At 38.2% G+C, this 22,446-nt stretch overlaps 1 protein-coding gene across 1 annotated transcript in view; it reads right to left on the bottom strand.

Moving 5' to 3' along the window:
* The window catches only part of bsna (bassoon presynaptic cytomatrix protein a), a 154,098-nt gene that overhangs the window by 70,303 nt on the left and 61,349 nt on the right, over positions 1-22,446 (bottom strand). Inside the window, exon 4 of the mRNA XM_042004677.1 lies at positions 19,252-20,625. Within this exon, the coding sequence (XP_041860611.1) occupies positions 19,252-20,625 (1,374 nt within the window). The remainder of the gene's footprint in view (positions 1-19,251; positions 20,626-22,446) is intronic.

Below are 22,446 nucleotides of genomic sequence, written 5' to 3'. Positions count from 1 at the left end.
CCTGATGACACAAACAAGCAACATGAGCATAAAGATCACATTTTCACGCAACCACCCGTCAAAGTCAGTTTCAAAGTGTTCATGGGTAAGATGCTACTTGGATTTGTGAATGCTGTCATGAACAATGTCAAACATCCATTTAGTGTTTATGTAGCAGTTCTGGCCTACAGTGTACTCAGTTTAGTCCTGAAGTCTTGCCAAGCCATGTTGCTATAATGCATACAGAAAATAATTGCCATTGTCTTGCTAAGATAAACAATGTTTTACCTAACTTTCCTATTGAGCTTTTTTTTTTCTTTTTGAAGGATTAGTAGCTCCAAATCTATTTTTTGGTAGTGAAAATGTGTCATTTACCTCAATGTGCACTTGCACCCCATTCTATCAAAGAAGATGGATTTTGAACACTGCAATTCAATTTGTTTTTTTTATTTGGTTTTTGTACCTTGGGAAAGTTTTTCATTTAGCCTAAGTTAAATAAGCTTGAGTTTTCAATAAGGCTGAGTTCAGAAGAGACTGAACTTATTACTGTATTTGTTTATATAGACATTCTCCCTTCCAAAGAGTTTAAGAGAATCATTAAATTATATATCACTTATATATCATATCAAGAGTGAAATTACCCAAAATCTTTGCCTATTTATATGAGACACATCATTCTTTAAGTGCTGAATAATTTTTTTTTTTTTTTTTTTTCACACAGTGGTTGAGCTCCATCCATCTTTACTTCTTGAAGTCTAATCTGCTGCCAATTAGCTTAAAAAGTTGTGAGACCATCCTGGAGCTGTTTTTTTTATTCATGTTACAGTGTTTTCCAGTCTTTTGTTGCTCCAGTCTCAACTATATTTGAAAATCAAACTCAAAAGAACTGCATTAAAAAACACAAACAAAGAATCCTTGGTCCTATTTTTAATTAATGATAGAATTTAAATGATTTGGTTTGCATTCTATCTGTAGTTGCTTTTTCACTGATTCAATTAAAATTAAAAGCGTCATTCATTTGCTTTGTTTTTCTTTTTCCTAAGATTCAGAGAGAAAAGAATTTTTTAAAAATGTAAATCCCAGAATACACCCCTCCTACCCATTCACACACTGCCACACAGTCACACCCACACTAACTGTAGGACTGTTGAAGGTGCATAAACTGAACATGAGAGTGGTTGCACCTAAGATTAATAAAAACTCAAGAAAAAACAAAAAAATAAAAATACTTGGATGTGACGTGTGTGTGTGTGCTTGTGTGTGTGTGGGTGTGTGTGTGTGTGTGTGTGTGTGTGTGTGTGTGTGTGTGTGTGTGTGTGTGTGTGTGTGTGTGTGTGTGTTTGTGAGTCATTCACCCCTTTTACTCAATAATAAATGTGAGTCATGACTGTGTTTGGTGGCTTTCCTTTTAAGAGCACCTTTTTTGTTGTTTTGTCTTACATGTTATCATGTCCTCTTTTTTAACATATAAACACAACAGGGATCATTCAGCTTATGAGTCATTTTCCTTTTATAGACAAATGCAGTGTGTGAGACAGATAACATGCAAAAGAAAAGCAGATCAATGTGTTTGTCTTTGATAGGAAGACATGACATGAGAACCCCAGAGAGAGAGAGAAAGAGTGAGAGAGAGAGAGCGAGAGAGAGAGGGAGGGAGAGAAAGAAGCTGTAGGTACGGAAACAGCACTTTTTACTTCAGTTTATTTACCCACACAACGTTACAGATATTATAAAAGTTCCTGCTATCAGTGCTGGTCCACTCCTGCAAAATTCATTCCCAGAAAATCCAAAATTCTGCCTTTTTGTACCAAAAGATATGTAACAAGCATGCTAATACAGATACATGCTAGACCCACAGCCGTGCTACTAAGATAAGTCAGGAATAACTTCAGCCTGTTATTTAAAAAAGAGGCAAGATTAAAATTACCCAAATAAAGAATTTCTGTGCAGCATCTCTTTTGTAGTATTAATAAGAAAAGCTAAATAATTTAAATCATTCACACGCCCAATAATTTCTGTATATTTTATGAATTAGACCATTGATTTTCTGACTGATATCTTTGGAAAAGCACTGCTTTGTTGCTGTAAGGGTACACTGACAACAACTAACCCATGTCAGACATGTATTACACAGCATGAGTTGTCAAAAGCAGCTGTGTGTACAAGACACACAAATGTTCATGTAGCCATTTTTCTGCACCAGATGATTTGGACTGAAAAGACCGCATGCAAGCTATTTATTAAAACTTTCTGCATCATCCAACTGCAGAGCAATTACAGCTCAAGATCCATTTGCAAGTAGGCATTTTTCTGAAACTTGGAGTCATATTTCTGCTTTACTGTTTCTGGGGAGAATAATCTACATATCTCTGTAAGACACTTCCCCTCCAGTCAGGTATATTGACTCAAGAACCCTCTTCTCAGCATACCACTCAAAGAGAATTCTTCATTAGGACTTTCTTAGGAACTCAGTTTCAGTAATAGCATTTTACTAGATCTCATCTGTGCCCTCGGGCTTCGTCTTGGTAAAACAGCACGCACGTTGTTTTACATCACTGGCAATTGGTAAAGTTGTTACTTTGGTTTTAAATTTTATTGCTCTAGTTATCTCTATAATCTTCTGTGGTTTGTTCTTCTCTGGCTCACAAGCTGCATATATCTCTATAAAAACTGCAATCTGCAGAGATTAATCTGTCAGATTCAAGTTGTCTTCATTCTCCTTAATGATCTTTTCACACCAAATATAACCCTTAGGTGGATTTTTTAAAACAGGGTTAGACCTGTTTACACAAACTATTTAAGTCCTATCCCACTCTCAGTGGAGGCAGGTCTGCCTTCCATACTATGGGGCATCTATTCTATTCAGAACCAGACCAGAAACTACTGCTGACTCCCAGGGGACAAGCCCGTACCTACAACAGCATAAAGAGATGCCATGTTTTATTCTATGGAAAGTGTCAAATGGGGAGCCACAACAATATGCAATGCAGATAAAATAGTCAAGTAACAGGTAAATTTACAGACCCGTTGGCTCCTAAGTGTGCACAGACTTTTAACAACACAAGGATGTATTCATAGATGTTGATTTGTACTTGTCAACAGAATTGTGTCTTGGATCTCTGCATTTCCAGAGTTGAGGATGCAAAAACTCTGGATCTCAAACTTACAACTGGGGGAATTCACTGCAGTTACTTATTTGATCTTTTGGAATTATCAGTTTAAGTAAGTTAAAGGTCCCAAATTATGCAAAATTCACTTTCTAAAGGTTTTCTGACAGTCATATGTGTCCTCATAGCCTGTGTATGAGGCCCAGAAATGAGAAAATTCTGACACCTTTCTCACTTTCTTGCTCTACTTTTTAGTGAATGTGTGCTCAAACAGGGGATTCTTAGATCTTTCCCTTTGTGACCTCACGAAAGGAAATAACCACAACCCCCAGGTAGTGGATGTTGCCACTGACCCGCCCACCCACTATCTGAGCCTACTCTTTAAAATCACACTACTCATGAACATTCAAAGGTTCAGACACAGAAACAGCCTGTTCTCAGTAGAGCTCACAGGAGCCACATTTAGAATGGCTGAAATTAAGGACCAAGGCTGAATTTGGGGTAATACACTTTGAAAACAATATTGTTGGACCTCTGAAACCCATATGAAATTGTTGACAAAAATGCACAATTCGGGACGTTTAAGTCTTAAAAAGCTGATTTGATATAAATCTGGCAATTTGCAAGGCCCCATGAAGAGTAAAGCCTTGTACAATAGTCCTAGTTGAAACATGTTGTGTGACAGTGTGCCTTTCTTAGATAATAATACAAGATTATAACTTTTGATTGAGTCATGGACATTAGCCCCACACAACAGGAGTGAAAGTAAGAAACTGGCTGTGTGGTGGAAAGGTAGAACCACATTTCCACCAGCCCACCAGTTGTAAGTGTCAGAGCCAGACATTACTTTAAGTAAACATGTGATTCTGTTAAAAAAAAAAGAAAAAAAAGTTAACTATTGCTAGCCTTGCTGCCCCAACTCAGTGTCATTATTAAAAATTAGCATGTATATCTGGGTGTTGTGTTCCTCTCACTGCTTAAACATTACTACTCATTTGTAAGCAGTGAGAAAAGCTCTTTATGTATTCTATAAAAAAGTATATATCTCATAGCTGGCATGCTTTTAGGGTGTCATTTAAGCTTTCTGCAGATATTTCCAATTCAACTCCCAGTCTGCATTTTGCCTCAAAAATAATAATAATTCGATTTACTTTATTACACCCATTTGGGTAATTAGGCTTAAGGACTGGATTAAACTTAAACATCTGGTTTCACTATGTTAGCACACCATGTTGGAAATTAATTTCCAACATTTTAGCACTTCTGGGTCATCTGTGACACCAAGAGGCCTGAACAATGCTCCTTGGGAATAGGCAGTTCCAAATCTATTTCCAATTACAAGAAAGAAATGGCTTTCTCAGTTTAGTGTGGTAGAACATGACCCTCCTGTTCGGAGCTCTGACTTATACTGTATCCAACACCTTTGAGGTGAGCTGTGACTCTCATGTACTCAAATTTCAGGATATATACATCAAGCATAACAAACCATGTACTTTTTCTTTATTTACAGCTAAGATCAGCGATAAAGCAAGCAGTGTCCTCTTGAACGCTCCCTTAAATCACTTCATAAAGCGTTGCACTCTACTAGAAGTACAAGTGGTTTTGTTTTCCAGCCTCTATTGGCTTATTGCACAGTGTCTAACACACTCCACTGACACACTGTGGGGGAGAGATATACCAAACTTGGAACCCAGATTTGACTGGAACTGTGGGTGAATTTAGAATTTAGAATTTAATCAGCAAATCCACTATAATTTCATTTATAGGTTATATTTAACCCCTAGAAGCTCCATTTCTAATGAAAGCAATCACTGACCCTACATCTGTTCCTTAAATTAACTGGCAGTTTTTTTTCATGCGTTTTGGGAGTGTCCAGATTCTGTAAATCAGTAAAGTTGAATCTTTCCAAGATATTCAAGATCAAGCTGCCCTACTCACCTATCATGCTAATTCTAAATTATTTGTCCAAATTGGGTTTAATATTAGTAAAAAAAAAAAAAAAAAATGGTTTACTAGCTGGTCTTACTGCAGCAAAGAAACTAGTGGCTACACACTGGGAACCTCCATATACAATTACTATTCATGCATGGTTATTAACTTAGACATCGTATACTTGGAGTTATCAACTGCACAAGCTCATGGAGCGAAGAAGTGAGCAGTAGAGGCCTGGCACGGTATTTCAATCAAATTTCAGGATGTTCTGGGGTAGTGTGGGGCAGTGGGAGATAACTTGGATCCAGGGGGGTAGATTTTTTCCTTTTTTCTTTTTTTAAAAATAATGTCAATGTTTTGAATCTTTTCTTCATGCATGTCTTCATTTAAAATTTTTTTAAATAAAAAAGGTGATCACAAAAAAAAAAAAAATCTTCAATGATTAAAACTTATTGACAGAAATTAACCCTCTTCCCCATCGCTGCTCCACACCTAAAGGCATGCAATAATAGATTTAAGCTTTAGTCTTTCATAATGCCTCTGTGAGGGAATTCCCACTATCTCTGCTAAAGTATAGTCTCTACACCTTTGGGTTTCACCATTTTTAGAGTCACGTTGTGCTTCAGTGAGAGTTTTCTTTTTTTTTTTTTTTGTATGACTGAGGGGGTCTCTTAATCAGCTGTGTAGCCCAGGGGAGGGAACAGCTCTCCTCACTGACCCATTTAAAGCCAACATGGTGGAGAAAGTGTTGAAAGTAGGACACGAAAAAAGCTAACTTTGTTGCACTGAATGCAGGTGAACACAGACAACACACACCTGTCTCTTCAATCCTCAAAGATAAACGTATCGATTTGTCTCTGTTCTTTCCATTAAGCATTCATGTCAATACATTGTGCAGTACTGGCCTCAAGAGATCATAAACTGCATCCAATTTCTTTTGTGCAAAGTTATGTCTTTTTTCATTGTGTAGTAACTCACTGTGTAGTAATATGTGTGATGTCAAGGCTCGCCTAGGGAGATGCCACTTGGTGGCCCCAAGGAGGCTATTCAGCCTCTACTTCAAAAAATAACACCACTACCACTGACTGCAGGGGGTTAGCAAGCAACCTAACTGCAGGAAAGTACAGCGTCTCTCTCACACACACACACAAAACACGCAAATATGACAAAAAGAAAAGAGAACAAAAACTTTCATAGGATGTATTTCCTTAATAATGCTGCAAAGATTTTATGGTGACAATAGAATAATTTAATTTCCTCCTCTATGTGGAACTGAAATTCAACATGTTTAACAAAAGAAATAAAAAAAATAAATAAGGCAGTTTCTGATTTAAATCATGGTTTATTTTTACAGACAACTGAGAACTATTTATAGAGGATAACCTCACCTGTACTTTTAAAAAATTCAACAAACCATTTTTGCAACAGTACATTTCCTTTCAAACCTCCCCAGATGCTCTTCTGCAGTTTTAAAGAGAGGAAAAAATACTTGTTCCCCTTGTTTTCAGAACCTTCTCCTTACATTTTTGGTCTTACAAGACTCACTTTTGGAACCTTCACTATTTGTCTAAGCAGTTGTGCTCATAAGTTTACATACCCTGGCAGAATATGAATGATAAAAAAAAAACTTTTGTTCCACTCATGGTTAGTGTTTGGGTGAAGCCATTTATTTTCGAACAACTGTGTTTACTCTTTTTAAATAACAAAAACAGATACTACGCAAATGACCCTGATCAAAAGTGTACAAACCCTGGTGAATTTGGCCCGATAACATGCACAAAAGTTGACAAATAGGTTTGAATGGCTAATAAAGGCAACCATCCTCACCTGTGATCTGTTTGCTTGTAATCAGTGTGTATAAAAGGTCAGTGAGTTTCAGGGCCTCTGACAGACCCTTGCATCGTTTATCCAACGCTGTACTGACGTTTCTGGATTCTCAGTCATGGGGAACACAAAAGAATTGTCAAAGGATCTGCATGATAAGGTAATTGCACTGTATTCAACAGTAAAGGGATATGGAAAAAAAAATATCCAAGGAATAGAGAATGCCAATAAGCAGTGTTCAAACTGGAAAATGAGGGATTCTGTTGAAACCAAACCATGGTCAGGTAGACCAACAAAAATTTTAGCCACCACTGCCAGGAAATATGTTCGAGATGCAAAAAAAACAAAAAAACAAAACAAAAACACACACACACACACAAAAATAATTTCGGCTGAAATACAGGATTTTGAAAAACACTGATATGGCTCTTTTCAAGATGCACAATAAGGAGGCACTTGAAGAAAAATGGGTTGCATGGTCGAGTCGCCAGAGGAAAGCCATTATTTTGCAAATGCCACCAAGTATCCTGCTTACAATACACCAAACAAGACAGAGACAAACCTTAAAACTTCTGGAACAGAGTCATTTGGAGTAATGAGACCTAAACTAAACTTCTTGGCCACAACCATAAACGTTACATTTGGAGATGAGTCAACAAGGCCTAAGATATACGGTACACCATTCCTACTGTGAAGTATGGAGGTAATCACTGATGTTTTGGGGATGTGTGAGTGTGATGTGTGCAAGATAAATGCAGCATATTATCAGAGAATATTGGAGGAAAATTTATACTCATCAGCCCGGAAGCTACAGATGGGACATACTTGGACGTTGCAACATGACGACGATCCAAAACACAAGGCCAAGTCGACCTGTCAGTGGGTACAGCGGAATAAAGAGGTTCTGAAGTGGCCACCTCCATCTCCTGACCTCAATATCATTGAGACACTAGATTTTAAATGTGCAGCTTATGCAAGACAGCCCAAGAATTTACAAGCACTGGAGGCTTTTTGCCAAGAATGGGCAGCTTTACCCTCTGAGAAAATAAAGAGCTTCATCCACAACTACCACAAAGACTTTAAGCTGTCATTGATGTCAAAGTGGGCAATACACGGCTTTAAGATCAGGGTAACTTGCATAGCTTCTGTTTTTGTTACATTTAAAAAGAGTAAACACAGTTTTATTTTGTTTTTATTTTATTTATTTTTTTTAGTAAATGGCTTCACCTGACCACTAACCATAAGTGAAAGAAAAGTTTTGTGTTATCAATCATATTCTCTGAAAAAATGGCCAAAAAATTGTGCCAGGGTATGTAAACTTATCAACACAACTTTGCTCCATAACTTAATATGTTTTAAATCGTTGCAGAAACATTCCCTTGGTTGATCTTCTTAAGTATTTTGTTGTGTTTTTTTTTCTGCATTTTCAGTAAGCTCAGTTATGTGAGTTTAGCATTTTAAACTGTTGCAAATATTATTTGCAAAAATGAGGAAAATCAAATTGAAGGAAAGAGGCGAATCTAAAGCTTAGTGGAACAGCAACAATGAGAAATATGCTGTAGAATCTTTGCCTTTATACTTTAACATCTTAATAGTAAGGCCTTAATAGCAAGGCCTTTTGTTTGGCCAGAGAGTTCAACAGAAACCAAAACAGAAACAATAGATTGTAGAGACAAAAAGAGAGGACTGGAGGAGACAAGAGACAGAGATAGAAGAACAATGACATAAACTGGACTGTGAGTCATCTACACAACAAGACAAGACAGAAATCAAAATGAAATCCAGAGATAGTGACAAAACAAAGAAGAGATTAGAGTGGTGTAGAGTAGAGAGCAAGGGGTGGCAGATGGAACTGGACAAAGAGAAGGAAAAAAACTGAGAGAGATTCAGAGTGGGATGGGCGAGATTGTGAGGATGGGGTGAAAGAGGTGAAGGTAGGTAGGTAGGTAAATAAACAGAAGAGAGGAATAGTTAGAGGGGGGGGAAAGTTATTTCAGAGTAGGAATGTTTACTCAAAATGGAAGAATTCAAATAACTTCAAGAAAGATTTTTTCCCCAAGAGAAGACTACTTGAAATCTGTTAGAAACAAGCAGATATGTATTTAGTGCCATCACACCAACAGAGAGATCTGAAAATGGAACTAGCCTCCCCACCTCCCTGAATCCAGTAAAACAAACCAAGTGCTTGGCTGCAGTTTACATCATCTGCAAGTATTTAATGAAACCACTGCGACTGTCAAGCTAGCACGCAACGCTGGGCACAGATGTCAGTCTCTTTTATGGAAATTTTTAAGTCTTCAAGGGAAACAGCAGTAAAAGAAAAAGCATTTGGGGAAGGACTAAAGAGCTGATTGATGGATGGATGGATGGATGGATGGATGGATGGATGGATGGATGGATGGATGGATGGATGGATGGATGGATGGATGGATGGATGGACATGTTTATGTCAACATATGTGGTCATAGCTACTGCATTTCACTATTTATTCACTGAAATTCCTACAAATATAGTCATTAGAAAAGATGGACTTTAAACAAAGATGTTGAGGAAATGTTAAATAATTATGCTGAAAGAATCATTCTATTACATTCTGTTCTATTTTATTCTATTCTATTCTATTCTATTTTGTTCTATTCTATGATGAATGAATGGATGATAAAGGCAGAGCTACAGCATCCGTAAAGTACTCCAGAAACCTGTTGTTGAGCTTAACCTGTTGGTACCAGACCAACGGTTGATAAATATGTATTAAATATGTAGTCTACCTTCCAAGTACCTACAAATTATACTTTGGAAAGCTGAGATTCTTGAGATTTGACTGATGTATACCAATCCAGTCTACAATTATTTCTGAAGATTCAAAAAACTTATTTCTGAGCAATGCAATTTATCTTTGAAGCCATATTGTGCTTCAGTAGCAGATGATGTTGCATCAAAGACAGTCCTGTTACATCAGCAAGGATCCAGTAAAATAGTCCAGTAAAATAATTCTTGGAAGAAAGTCATCTTGTAAAACATGTTGCAAATTCTTCAATAAAATTTATAAAGACAAACTTTTAAGTCTTTAGTCACTGATTCATAGTCATGTCACTGAGCGTGACATGGGATTTTTTATATTTTTTTTAATAATTCTTTGTAAAAACTAACTCAAGTAAGACATTTGAGACAAAAAGCCATCTTCCTGTCTGAACTTTGAGAGATAAAGCCATTTAGGGGAATAATTAACTCATTTAAGACAAAAAAAGATGAATCCCATGTGACTGCAAGTACAAACACATTAAATTTCCACTTGTAACCTTTTAAAAACTAACACATTTGTCTTGATGAGGAGATCTTATCTCTAAAAGTTCAGTCAAAAAGATGGCTTCATGTTACATGAAAGTGTTGTGATGATGACTAATTTAAAAACAAATGCTTTGACTTGAGGGTTTCTAAATGTATTTTGTATGACTTTAAAAAGGGAAGTGTAGTTTTTCTGAATAAGTTAAGTCCTAACAGAGTAATAGAATAGAAAAAAGGATTAAAAGTGAATCCTGTTTCCTGCAAAGATGTGACAGCAAAAGGTCATTATTATTCGCAAGGTATTCTAACACAGACGGGGGAAGGAAAAAATATATTTAAATAACACTGAAGAAATTGGGAGGCTACAGTTACACTGAGAGCAGGACATTCAAAGAAATTTTAAACCCCACCTGGGAAAACCAGGGTGAGAGAAAAAGGGGCAATAAAGAGGGTGTATACAGAATGAAAGAAATAGATGTAGAGGAGGTGCGGAACAGAGGCAAGAAGGACAGGAAGATGAAAAAAAGAGGGCAAATGGTGAACTGTTGTATTATTAATTGTTCTGAGATGTTATGAGATGTGCAACAGCGAACCGGCTGTCCATTAGGAGCTCCATCGTTCCTTCTCCTGCTCTCATCCGACATCTTTACCCTGACTTCTCCCTAAAAGAGGAAACATGACTCACTCCATCCTTTTTACCTTCTTTTAAGTTTCTGTCTGGTCGTGTCAAGCCCTAAATGGCTTGCCGATGAGCCATTTTAGTGCAGGTGGCAATATTTTCGAACGATATAAATTCTTGAAGGCCTTCACTGACACTTTTAATCTTAGATCCTTGTACCAATTGCACACTGTAGGTAAAACTGCAGTATAATCAGTCTTCCTTGACAGACTCATCAATATTCACAAGACAGGCTGTCATTTCTCATTGATTGGTAGTTTCTACTTGATTTGAACAGTAACAATCGTACACACAAACTAGTCAATGCAATATCCTGGAGGAATTGTGGTCCTGTGACTGCCCGTTCCTTGACTATTGCTTTTAAAAGGTTTTGGCTGAATCTATTACAGTATGTGAAAGTTATTTAAATAGGAGCAAACTTTTGAACTGCAGAAGGTGTTCCCACAGACACTGGTGTAATGATTGTTTATGATAAAAATAGGAGATATCTGTGTGGAAGAAGCTACTGGCTTAAAAAGTCTAAATCTGTTGGAGTAAAGAGTTACATAGTGAGAGAGACGACTAATTTTCATACCTTTAAATGAGGGAAAAATGTGGATGCTGCTGAAATTAAACACAAAATGTTCTTAACAATTTTTCAGCTAATGTCACTCTGTTGAATTACTGATTTTTGAATGTTTTTTTTTTTCCTCTGATAGCAATTTACAGCAAACTCACCAAAAATGTTGGTTTAAAAAAGTACTGCACAAACTACTTAAACCGAACAAACATATCAATGGATGACAATTTAAAGGGAAAAATGGCATTTAACTTTTAAAGTAACCCATTTTTATTTATTTATTTATTCTTTAAGTGGAAATTAAAATTATGTTAATGTGCTTAAAAGGCAAATCCTCTTTTTTGCAAGTGCATTTGGTGCTAGGCTAGCAAATGACATGCAATTTAAAACAAATATAAAAATAAAGTTTGTGTGCCTGTGTGTAAAATGCAGAAAGGATCTTGCATGATGTGACAGCTGCTGTTTTCTCTCTGTTCTATTTTCAGACGCTGACCAGCAATTCGGTTGGACTGACCGTAGAAATCTTTGTGACACATACTAACATACATTGTGAAAATACACCCACTCATGCAAACACACACATGCCAAGTGAATTACATACATTATGCTCATAGATGCCCATTACAACCCTTTCTACAATGTTAGTCACCTATAATTACACACATGCACACACACTAGTTGGCTGATAGGTTGACATGAGAGCCACAGTGAGGTGGATTATTGTGACTCGGACATCAAGAGCTGATGGTGAAGATTATGGTATGTTTGTGTGCAACTGTGTGTGTGTGACATTTGTTCTCCAACAATGTTCATCTTGGTCATCATCTTTCAGATGCAGACATTAGTTTGTGGCATCTGTTGTTGACTAAATGTCAAACAGTTTATGAAACAGTTTCTTTGAATATCTTCTCTCCGCTTATCAATTTACAGACTGTTAGTCTCTTATTTCTTTTATCCGGTGGATCAAGGAGCAGGACAAACAGTAAAGATAACACAGAGAAAGCTAAAAGATGAGGAAAGGCAGTGTTACTAAGAAAATATAGAGAAAAATAATGGGTTACATAAGATAAAACAAAACTTAACTGCTCTAGCAGCCCTAACAGCATCAATAGAGTAGACAGCTTAATGGGAAATGCTCACAGAGATTTATGAAATTAGCCACCTTGACCTTTTGGCATGAGACAGAGTGATTTGTATAGACTGAGATTTCACTATAACATAGCAGTTGTGGCAGTAATCAGGAAGACCTAGTGATCTACATGAATGATCAGTTTTTCTCTTTCACACTGTAAACAGACACAATCTGATGGAAAAAAAGTCATTATTACACACACATAGTTGTTGCTTCTTGTTAGATGTGGCTGCGTCAAGTGTAACACTAAGTTCGGAAAGTGAGTTTGGGTTATTCTTAATTTCATCTTCTGTTTTATATCTTAAAAATGACTCCCCTTCCATATCTTTTTTCCCTCCCCTTTACTTCCCATGTTTGTCCTTTTCTGGCTGAGTGAATGACTGTTGTAGATCCCCAAGTTGACCCCATGTTGCGGGTGCTATCAACTTGCCAGATAGCAGCTAGGATAGGCTCCATTCACTCCGTAACCCTGGACTGAATTAAGCACACACACATATATTTCTATTTATGTATATATATATATATATATATATATATATATATATATATATATATAATGGACAGATGATAACCTATACCATACCTACCATAATTTATCCAGAGCAAGTTTTCCTCAGTGCGTCAAACCTGCCTGCATTTGGTTTGCTGTTTGTAACAACACACAACAATCTCACTTGTATTAGCACAAACTACATGACAGGCCGGATTCATCTGTAAGAATAACACACTAATTAAATGAAACTGTCTGAGTTCTTCTCGCAGTCATTTGTAACTGCTGTTAGGACTGTTAGAACTTTTAAGGTCGGCTTCACACAGATGCACACAGTGTGTTTCGCTGAATTGCTGCTTCATGTCGCATCAGAACAGGCACTGGCCATTAATACAGAACCTTTACTCAACATAAGTGAAAAAGACATGAAAGCTGAAAGTTTCTTAAATGAAACTTCAGAATAGTCACATTAATTTGCTGAAATTAACAAAAATTCTTCATCACTTCACACTGGCTGACTTTATGAGTGTTGACAAGAAGCATATGAGATTACTGTGTACCTCATTCTCTGTGAAGTTATTCTGTCTCATGAGGAAACAAAGCACACACAAAATTTTACACATAATCCTACACACACCCTCTTTGTCTCTCATGTGGGCTAACACAACTCAGCAGATTAAATGCCAGAATCCATAATCACCTTTCTTCAGCTGCAGTTACCAACAAACAAATACAAACTCTCTCATACACAAAGTCTGACACATATGCAGGTGCACTGGTGGTAGTTATCCTAATAATTGTTCTGGCAGCAGTGGTGACAGCTGCAAAGACCTAAATGACAAACTGGCCAGAGAAATGGCCTCATTCACTCATTCACTAGCACCTGCTTATATGCACATCGCAAGTTTATGTGTGTGTTGGCGTTCCTGCATTAGAAGATTATGTATGTATAACTATGTTATACTCATTAGTACATTTTTATTGTTAATAAATAATGGAAAAAAATAAAACCCAATTTACAGAAAGGCAGAATGAAGGAAAGAAGAACGCAGGAACCCAAAGGGAAGAGGGGATGAACGCAAGCCGAAAAGGAGAGAAGAAAAGGAGCGAGCTAAACCAAGCAACTTCTTACTTTCCTGTTTCAGCACACACTGTCTTCTCTTTAAATATTTCATTTCTCTCCCCTATTTATAAGTATAAAAAAACCTCCCTTGAATTATTGATAAATCAAATGAGTGTGACCTGTGTGTTTCCATTTTACACAGCGCTCTTGTTTTTCTCAAACTAACTGATTTGCATCAACTTGTCAGACATTTATTTTCCAGTAAAGACATCAGATTGCATTTTGTCTCTGTGTACACACCAGGACAAGCTAAAGAGAAAAGTGGAAAAAAATAGCTCAGTTGAAAATTTGAAAAAGACTTGCTTAGGCTTGCATTTGAAAAAGTTGAAAATTGTCACACTAACAAAAGAAATATGCTTGGTCTCCAACCTCTCTTGTTATTATATTATATATTTTAATGTTATTTTCTGGTTAGTCTTTTTGTTATCTGTGTGCTATAGCTACATACATCATTAAACCAAAGTGATGTCATGAGGTAAACATTTTGGTAACCTCTGAGGCAAAGCATTGAGATGATTTGGAAGTAACTGATAGATTGATATTTACAGTTTCTGCTTTCATAATGTAAAGAGTTATAAAGTTAAAAAGATGAAAGTCCTGCATTTGCAGTGCATCTGTGAGATTGCTTCTTTGTTGGCAGCTTCTTCTCTTCTTCTTTGCTTCTTTTTCCCTTCTTCCCAACCTCCTGTTCTACTTACTGTGTGTGTGTGTGTGTGTGTGTGTGTGTGTGTGTGTGTGTGTGTGTGTGTGTGTGTGTGTGTGTGTGTGTGTGTGTGTGTGTGTGTGTGTGTGAAGGAAAAAGAGGGAGAGAGTCTGTATGTTTTACTGCCTGTCTTCCCTCTGGAATGGAGGCTGCACGTGATTCAGCTGTACATGTCTGGTTTCCTCTCAGCCTCCATCCTATTTTCTTTCCATCTATTTCCATCTCTTCCATCTTCTTTCTCCCTGTGCTTCTCTAAATGTCTGGGTCCTCACATCTATCTGATAGTAGGCTATCGTGTAATGGTCCCCGCAAGTCTTTGAATCATTACTTTTCTTCTTTTTGCTTCAATCAAAAGGTGGAGTTCATGAGTAAATATTTAATCATTCTGTTTCACTGTTATGCAAAAATCACAAAACTTCATTCAACTTTGAGTAACATGAAGCATGAGAAAGAGAAGAGCCTGTTTGGTATGAATGTTTTTTTTTTTTTTTGGCCGTGGTAAATAATACAGGCTCCAAGTGTGTTCCTAATTTTACTGTATATGTTTTCCAGTCTTTTCCAGTCTTAGTGCTTTGTGAGGACCTCCGACAACACAGCAGCATCTGCAGCTTGATACTCGTGGGTGTATTTGAATTATGACCATGATTTTTTTCCAAACCCAAACAAATATTTTTGGCACCCAAACCAAACAATAAGTGTGATTAAAAATAAGATATCTGTATTTCATTGATAAGGCACATATAGTATGTTAATATTGGGATTTAATCTCTATACCATGTATTTTAAGTATAATTCAAGTGTAAAAAAAATGAGGCAGTAAACCTTAAAAGAAAAATAAATTAGTTTGACTGTGATATTTTCTTCAGGCTTTCTCTTAATGCTGTAATATTATTGTGAATGTTTCTGGCCCAAATAATTGTTAGTGAATTTAGTAATTTTGCAGCCCAAAAGTCAGACTTGTACTTCCAGAATATGTTCTTCTGTCTAAAGGCCAGTTTTGTCATACGTCGCTGCCCGCATACTTCCATGCATCTTTTACGTTTCCATGGTTAATAAGTCAGTTCATCCACAAGTGGGCAGTGCCGAGTTCAGAGTTCATTTCCGCATTTACCCTGGTTGATGGAAGTAATGCACCATTAGTTGTTTACAACCATCCAAAAACAGCGAAAGAATAAGAAGAAAACCACGAAGAAGAAGCAGTTTTTCACAACTTCTTCTTCTTCTGTGTCAGAAGTCAGAAGAACTGTGGCAGTTCTACATCTACTTCTTCCTGTTTCTTTTCTTCTTCTCTGGTTTGTTTCTTTTGGTGGCTGTGTGTTAGCTCAACACTGCCCCTGCGAATTTCCAGTGGTATTGATCCATCTTCTGCATCAAGCAACGAATAGTTAAGCTACCTGAAAACGGACCAAATTACATGCGTAACCGACGCAGAAGATGGACGAAACTGTCTGCGTATCTGTTTTCTGCGCCTTTTCTGGGCCTTAATCCATCACTCCTACATCCTCAAGCAGATTTTGCCAGTCATAAAAGAAAAAAAAAACACAGATTCTGAGAATCATGACAATCATCAGTCATCATGGCATGATGATAGGAGGATGCCTATATATTCTGCAGATATTAGTGCTCACAAAAGAAACAAGTTTTTTTTTTTTTTTTTTTTTTACAAATCTAGCTAACAAAAAAGAAGTTATCATTTTAAATTGGAAGTCCTTACAATTAAACCCCTTTTCCTTTATATGGCTTTACCCCAGCACAGAGATTAGTGTTAGTTAATAAATATGTTTTGTTTTTTGTCCATAATTTACTAGAAAACTATCTTACATCCATTTCTTTCTCTTTTTTTATTCCCTTCAGAGGCAAAAGCCACACACGCACATATATGCACTCTTTAAATCTCTTTTGATCTGCATGACTTTGACAGTTTTAATAGTAATTTGTCACGGTCTAAAAAACATTTTGACCCATTCATTCCTCCTCCTAGCTGTGTGTTTGCATGTTTCCTATACGCACTGATAGAAGTAGTTATATATAACCCTGTATATTATCTCTGGGTATATCTTGAGGCGGGTGCAGCACATTACAGTACAGAACTATGAACAACAGCACTTTTCTTGTAGCCTGAAAGCATCATGATGCTTCAAAGTAAGAACTAGTCATTCTTAATCTGCCTGACCAGCCAACTAACTTGCACGCATTTTTATGCTTGTCAATTGTCTGTTTTTCATCATATTTTTTCCACTTTGCTTATTTTTTACTACATTTATTTTTAGTCCCATCTCATTTTCTCTCACTTCATTATATTATTCGTTCTTCACATTTTTTGAGTCGTTCACAACTTCTTCTCTTTCCAACTTATTTGTCTTCCTGGCTTTTCTATTGCTTTTTCTTTTTCTTTCAGCTCTAAGCCTGTATCTGGATCGATAAGGGGGCGGTGAGAGAGCAGTGGGCCTTTATATTTGTTTCATTGTTCCATGAACAGAAGCACTTTGGAGGAAAGAAAGGAAGCGTAACTGGAAAGGATGTCTGTTTTGTGATTGTGCTCTTCTTAAAACTTTCATTCTTTCTTATTCTTTTCACTTGTGTCCTTGCTCTGTTGACATTATTTATCCTTATTCATCTGTCCTTATTTATCTCTTTTTTAACGTTACAATCTTTAATGCCTTCTTCCTGTCTCATGTATCTCAATTTATGGCACACTGCATTTCTACCTCTAATTAGTTATTCTTTTAATTCACCCATCATCTTTTTTCTTGCTAATTCTCATTAATACCATTAAAAGAATAGTTTGAAACATCAGCTTTCACTCATATAACAGTTTGTCTTTTGGAATATTTAAGGTACAAGGGACAACTACTTAGAACCATGATGACATGATGGTGCTGGTAAAAATTAGTTTTCATGTCATTAGTCTTTACCATGTGTTTTCTCTGTCAGAACTTCAAGCAAACATTTGGATTCAGGGTTGCGGGGAAGCTGCTCCTATTCTAATTTTTCTGTTTGCAGGAAAATCGGCCCATTAAGACTGTATCACTTCACGGCTGCTTTAAGAAGTTTCACACCACAGTTCTGCGTTAATAAAATCCAGATTTGGTGACTGCAGCTTCACCTCACAAAATCACCATTCAAATAACTTAAAGATAACATCTGTGCACTGAATTCAGCTCCACTTTCCTGTACGGTGATCTCTCACTGAGAAAGTTAAAAGGGGCAGAATGTCTTGAATGCTTTTTGACACAGTTTGCAACTTTATTGAGTCTGACGTACTGTGGTCAATGACTCATTTGCTTTAACCCCAAAATACCAGTAAAAGTCCAATCCTGAAATACTGAAACATAATCTGAGCAATAATCATAGCTTGACTTAACAGTACAAGTACTGTGACGTAACTGCACATTAATGTTGAATAAGAAATGTACAAATGGTGCTTGCAATCAAGTGTTTAATAAAACATGAAGAGCTTCCAAAATATAGACTGCTGCCTTCACTTGAGATAGTATAAAAGAGGCAAGTCAGTAAGATTTAATTTCCTATTACAGCCACCAAAAGAATATACAATATTCAGACATTGATGAAGCATGTTAGCCTACATAAATGTTTCACTGGTAACTCTGGAGTCTTGTTTGTGTGTTCAGAATATGTAGCAGCTTTGCAACATCTTAATATTCACCTGCCTTTTTATAAAAGCTATAGATCTTTATTGAAATACTTGCTAGGCTCAAATCTAAATGATATTGGCAGTGTTGTGTGCTAATTTATGAAAGTCATAACTCAAAAATTTTAAATGTAGGCTAATATTTAATAATAACACAAAATTGGGAGACTAAATAAAATTCAGTTAGATCCAAATATCAAGGCACATGTCCTCAAATGTAGTGTAATATCAGTAAAAGCCAATGATCGAAGGGGTGGTTGTTGTAAAGAAAAACTAGATGAAAGTAAGATTTAACAGAGGTAGAGACAGTTTGGATAAAGGAGAACAGCACAGGTCTAATTAGATGGAAATGAAGGAAGAGGGAAAAATAGACAAGTCGCAGCCAACACAGAAAGTAACAAGAATGGATTTGTAAAACAGCAAAAGAAATAAGTATATGAAAAAAAAGAGTTAAATTAAAAGTTTCTGTAAACACTAATAACGTCACAAAAATATGAATGGAGCACAGAGATTGAAAGCCTCAGAGAAAAGAGGAAGATGAGACTTCTTCCTCTTCACCTTACCAGTGAAGAGGAAGAAGTCCATTCGAGGAACAAAAAGCATTTTCTATTTCTGGAGAATGGTATTGATTTGTCTGGGCAGAGATGTCTCTTAGTGTGTATGTGTAAAGACTAAAGATTTGGTCCTGGTGTTTGTGCATCAATATATCATGAAACACATTTTGCATGATGAAACAGTTTTATGCACGTCAGTGTACGTGAGACCTTGTCATGCTGCTTCTCTTACCTCCACCAGATGCGGCGTGGGGTTGAAGCCACACAGGTTGCACACTTGGTTCTGACACTGTGTACAGGAGTTGTAGTTCGGTGGGTCTGAGCTGCCGATGTTCAGCTCTGTTTTACAAAGGGGGCAGTTCACCTTAGGCTTCGCTGGCTCTGGAGCAGCTGTAGCTGGCTCTTGCTTCTGCAACACTTTCTGCTGATGAAGTGGTGTTTGCTGATGTTGTGGTCCTTGTGATTGTGGTTGTTTCCCTTGCTGCCCTTTTTGATGATGGGCGGGCAATTGCTGTTGAGGGGTTTCTTGTTGACGGGGCATAGTCTGCTGCTGCTGCTTTTGGGTTGGCATATGCGGTCCACCCATGGTTCCACCCATTTGAGTTGGCGCATGAGGACCTCCTGTTTGAGTAGGTGTGTGAGGACCCCCCATTTGACTTAGTGGATAAGAACCTCCCATTTGGCCTGGGGCGTGAGGACCTCCCATTTGACTTGGAGCATGAGGTCCGCCCATACCAAAAGGTTTGGTGGCCCCAGGTTGTTGCTGCCTGTTGTCAGGAGTTGCATTACTAAACACCACCTTCCCTCGTGCAGGGCTTGGCTGTGTGGAGGCGGTGGGTAGAGGGTCAACATTTATCAGGGTACTAGCCTGATTGAGAAGCGATGCTCCAAAGCCAAATAGCTTGGTCAGGCCGTCCTGGGCAGGGGGCGGGGCCTGACTCTGTGGTCTGTGGGCTGGGGAGGATCCAGCACTTCTGGTCTGATCATGAGGTCGTGCCATAGGCTGATGCATTGGAGAACCGCGACCCAAATCTGGCTGGGACGGTGCCTTAGTCAAACCAGGAAGGGGTACAGCACCAGGGTGGGGAATTCGAGGGCCCCCCGGCTGGCTTGGGGCTCCTGTGGGACCGCCAACAGTTCCTGGAGTTGTAGGACCTCTCTGGGAGTATGGGTCAGACCTCATGCCCTGTTGAGAGGGCCCTGTCTGAGACTGGAGGCCACCAGGGCCTGAATGTCTCTGTAAGCCTGGAGAGGTGTGAGGCTGGGTCCCTGGTTGTAATGGGGGATATGACTGAGGCTGAGGCTGGGGATACTGGTGAGACTGGGAGTAAGGTTGAGCCTGGCCATAGGGCTGAGACTGAGGGGGTTGTTGCTGCGGCTGCTGCTGCTGCTGCTGTCTCTGGGCAGTATGACTTTGTGCCAAAGGTTTGGGCTGTGCTGCTGCTGACGGCTGTGTTGGCTGTGGTGCAGGCTGCTGAGGCTGGACAATGGGCTTGGCTTGGTGGGATGGAGAGTGAATTTGCTGTTGGCTCTTTGAGCGAGGCGTGGTCATATCAATGCCAAGAGCTCGCTGCATCTGACAGTTCAGACATAACCATTCCTGGACCTGCAGACACAAGACAGAGAGGTACAATCTTCTATTAGCCTTTCAAAAATCCAGTTTAAACTTTGAAAATAATTCTTTAGTGTCTTTATGACAGCATCATATATATTCCTTGTAAATTTGGTCGAAATCTTTGGAGCTTTATTTTATTCTTGGAGTCCACAGAATGGAAATAATTGAAAAATATTCTACAACTTCAAAAATGCAAATTTTAATAAATAATATTAAAAAAGAAAAAAAATCAATGTGACTTATCTAGTCTCTGACTTTGTACAATACTTGGCAAAACAACAAGTGTGCAATGACTGGCTCAGTGAGGTTAATAAATTTCAATTTATTCACGCAGTCTCGGTGCTGAAAGAGCTGCTATGATTCATTCATTATTCCCTTTTAAAGTTGATTGCTATTGATTCCAGTACTTTAAATATCACTGCTGACTCAGACGGGATGTATCTTATCATCAAGCCATGCATTCGTTATGCATTCAACTTCTAAGCTACATGACGCTACACATAGATTGTCGTCAATCTTGTATTGCATGGAAACACAAGTATAGAAAAATGAGTGGAAATCAGCCATAAAAGGGAGGCACAGACAGGTAAATCGACCACATATCAACTGCAAGACTGAGTGATTGCTGAGCTGAACTGCAACCCAAGTCAAGAGCATTAAATCTCTCTCAGACCAACTCACATGAATCCACATGGATACACAGATATGCACCCACAGATAACAAGTGTGGGCACAAGTGAGACATAAATAGTTATTTAAGGAGACTAACAGAGACAATTTAAATGAACATGCAACACCTCTCAGCATCTGAGAACAAAAATAAAGCATCACCCCTTCTCTTCTTCCTCTGTCCTCCTCCTTCCTTGTCTTCTCTTCCAGATGAGAGCTGATACTCCCTAGTGTCCAAACCTCGCTTGGCTCTCTAATTTCTCCCGACTACAAAAACACACAGCTCCTTTCTCCACTGTGTCAACCTGCTCTAGTCCTGTCTGTCCCACTGAGGCTTTGCATCTACCACTGAAACCAGCTGCCATGAATAGTGCTTATTTTAGCTCCTCCGCAACCACAGCAAAGCTAGTAAATCACTGCACGTTTCATGCCTTTCTCCCATCCCCTTTCCTTCCCACAATGCAATGCGCAAATGTACTGTATTACCCCGCCCGCTATCCAAAAACCACCTCACTTTTTTTCTTTTTGGTGAGGGGACCGCCTGCTTATATTTGAGGGGGAAACGTGGAAACAGGCAGAGAACAGATACAAAGAAATGCTTGCATCCTCTAAGTATGCAGTTCCACCCTGTCCCAGCCTGCTTTGCTGTCTGGCATTTTCTGGCTTGACAGCATCACTGATCCCATGTTCTGTTAACTCAGCAGCTACAGCAACTGCTACAGCCTCCCATCCTCCTTTCCTCCTGAACATATCTCTCCGTAGCTGTCCTTCCTATCATCCTTGTTTTTCTACTCCCCATTTTCCCCTTCTTTCTTGCTTTTGAATTCTCTCTGAATTTAAGTCTCCATTCTTGACTAGCTAGAGCGGAAGGAGATTTGAAAGTATAATTTTGCTGTACTGGCTTCTCCTGAATTGTACTGCCATAATTTCATCTGATGAAGATGGCGAGAGGGAGATGAAGAGAAGTAGACAGAGTAAGAGAAGGGGGTGGGAGCTAATTTTAATGAGTCCCTGTGCTTTATAAACCTCATCACAAGAGACACTTCAAGAAGTGAGGGCTACAGTGAAGGATGAAGGGATGGTAAAGAGCAGGAAGAAGATGGAGAGCGAAAACAGTGGAGGGAAAGGAGTCAGCAGTTTTTT

This window comes from Melanotaenia boesemani, chromosome 13, assembly GCF_017639745.1.
Source record: "Melanotaenia boesemani isolate fMelBoe1 chromosome 13, fMelBoe1.pri, whole genome shotgun sequence".
Classification (NCBI taxonomy): Eukaryota; Metazoa; Chordata; class Actinopteri; order Atheriniformes; family Melanotaeniidae; genus Melanotaenia; species Melanotaenia boesemani.
The sequence above is the reverse complement of the archived record's forward strand: the minus strand, read 5'-3'. Positions and strand labels throughout refer to the sequence as shown.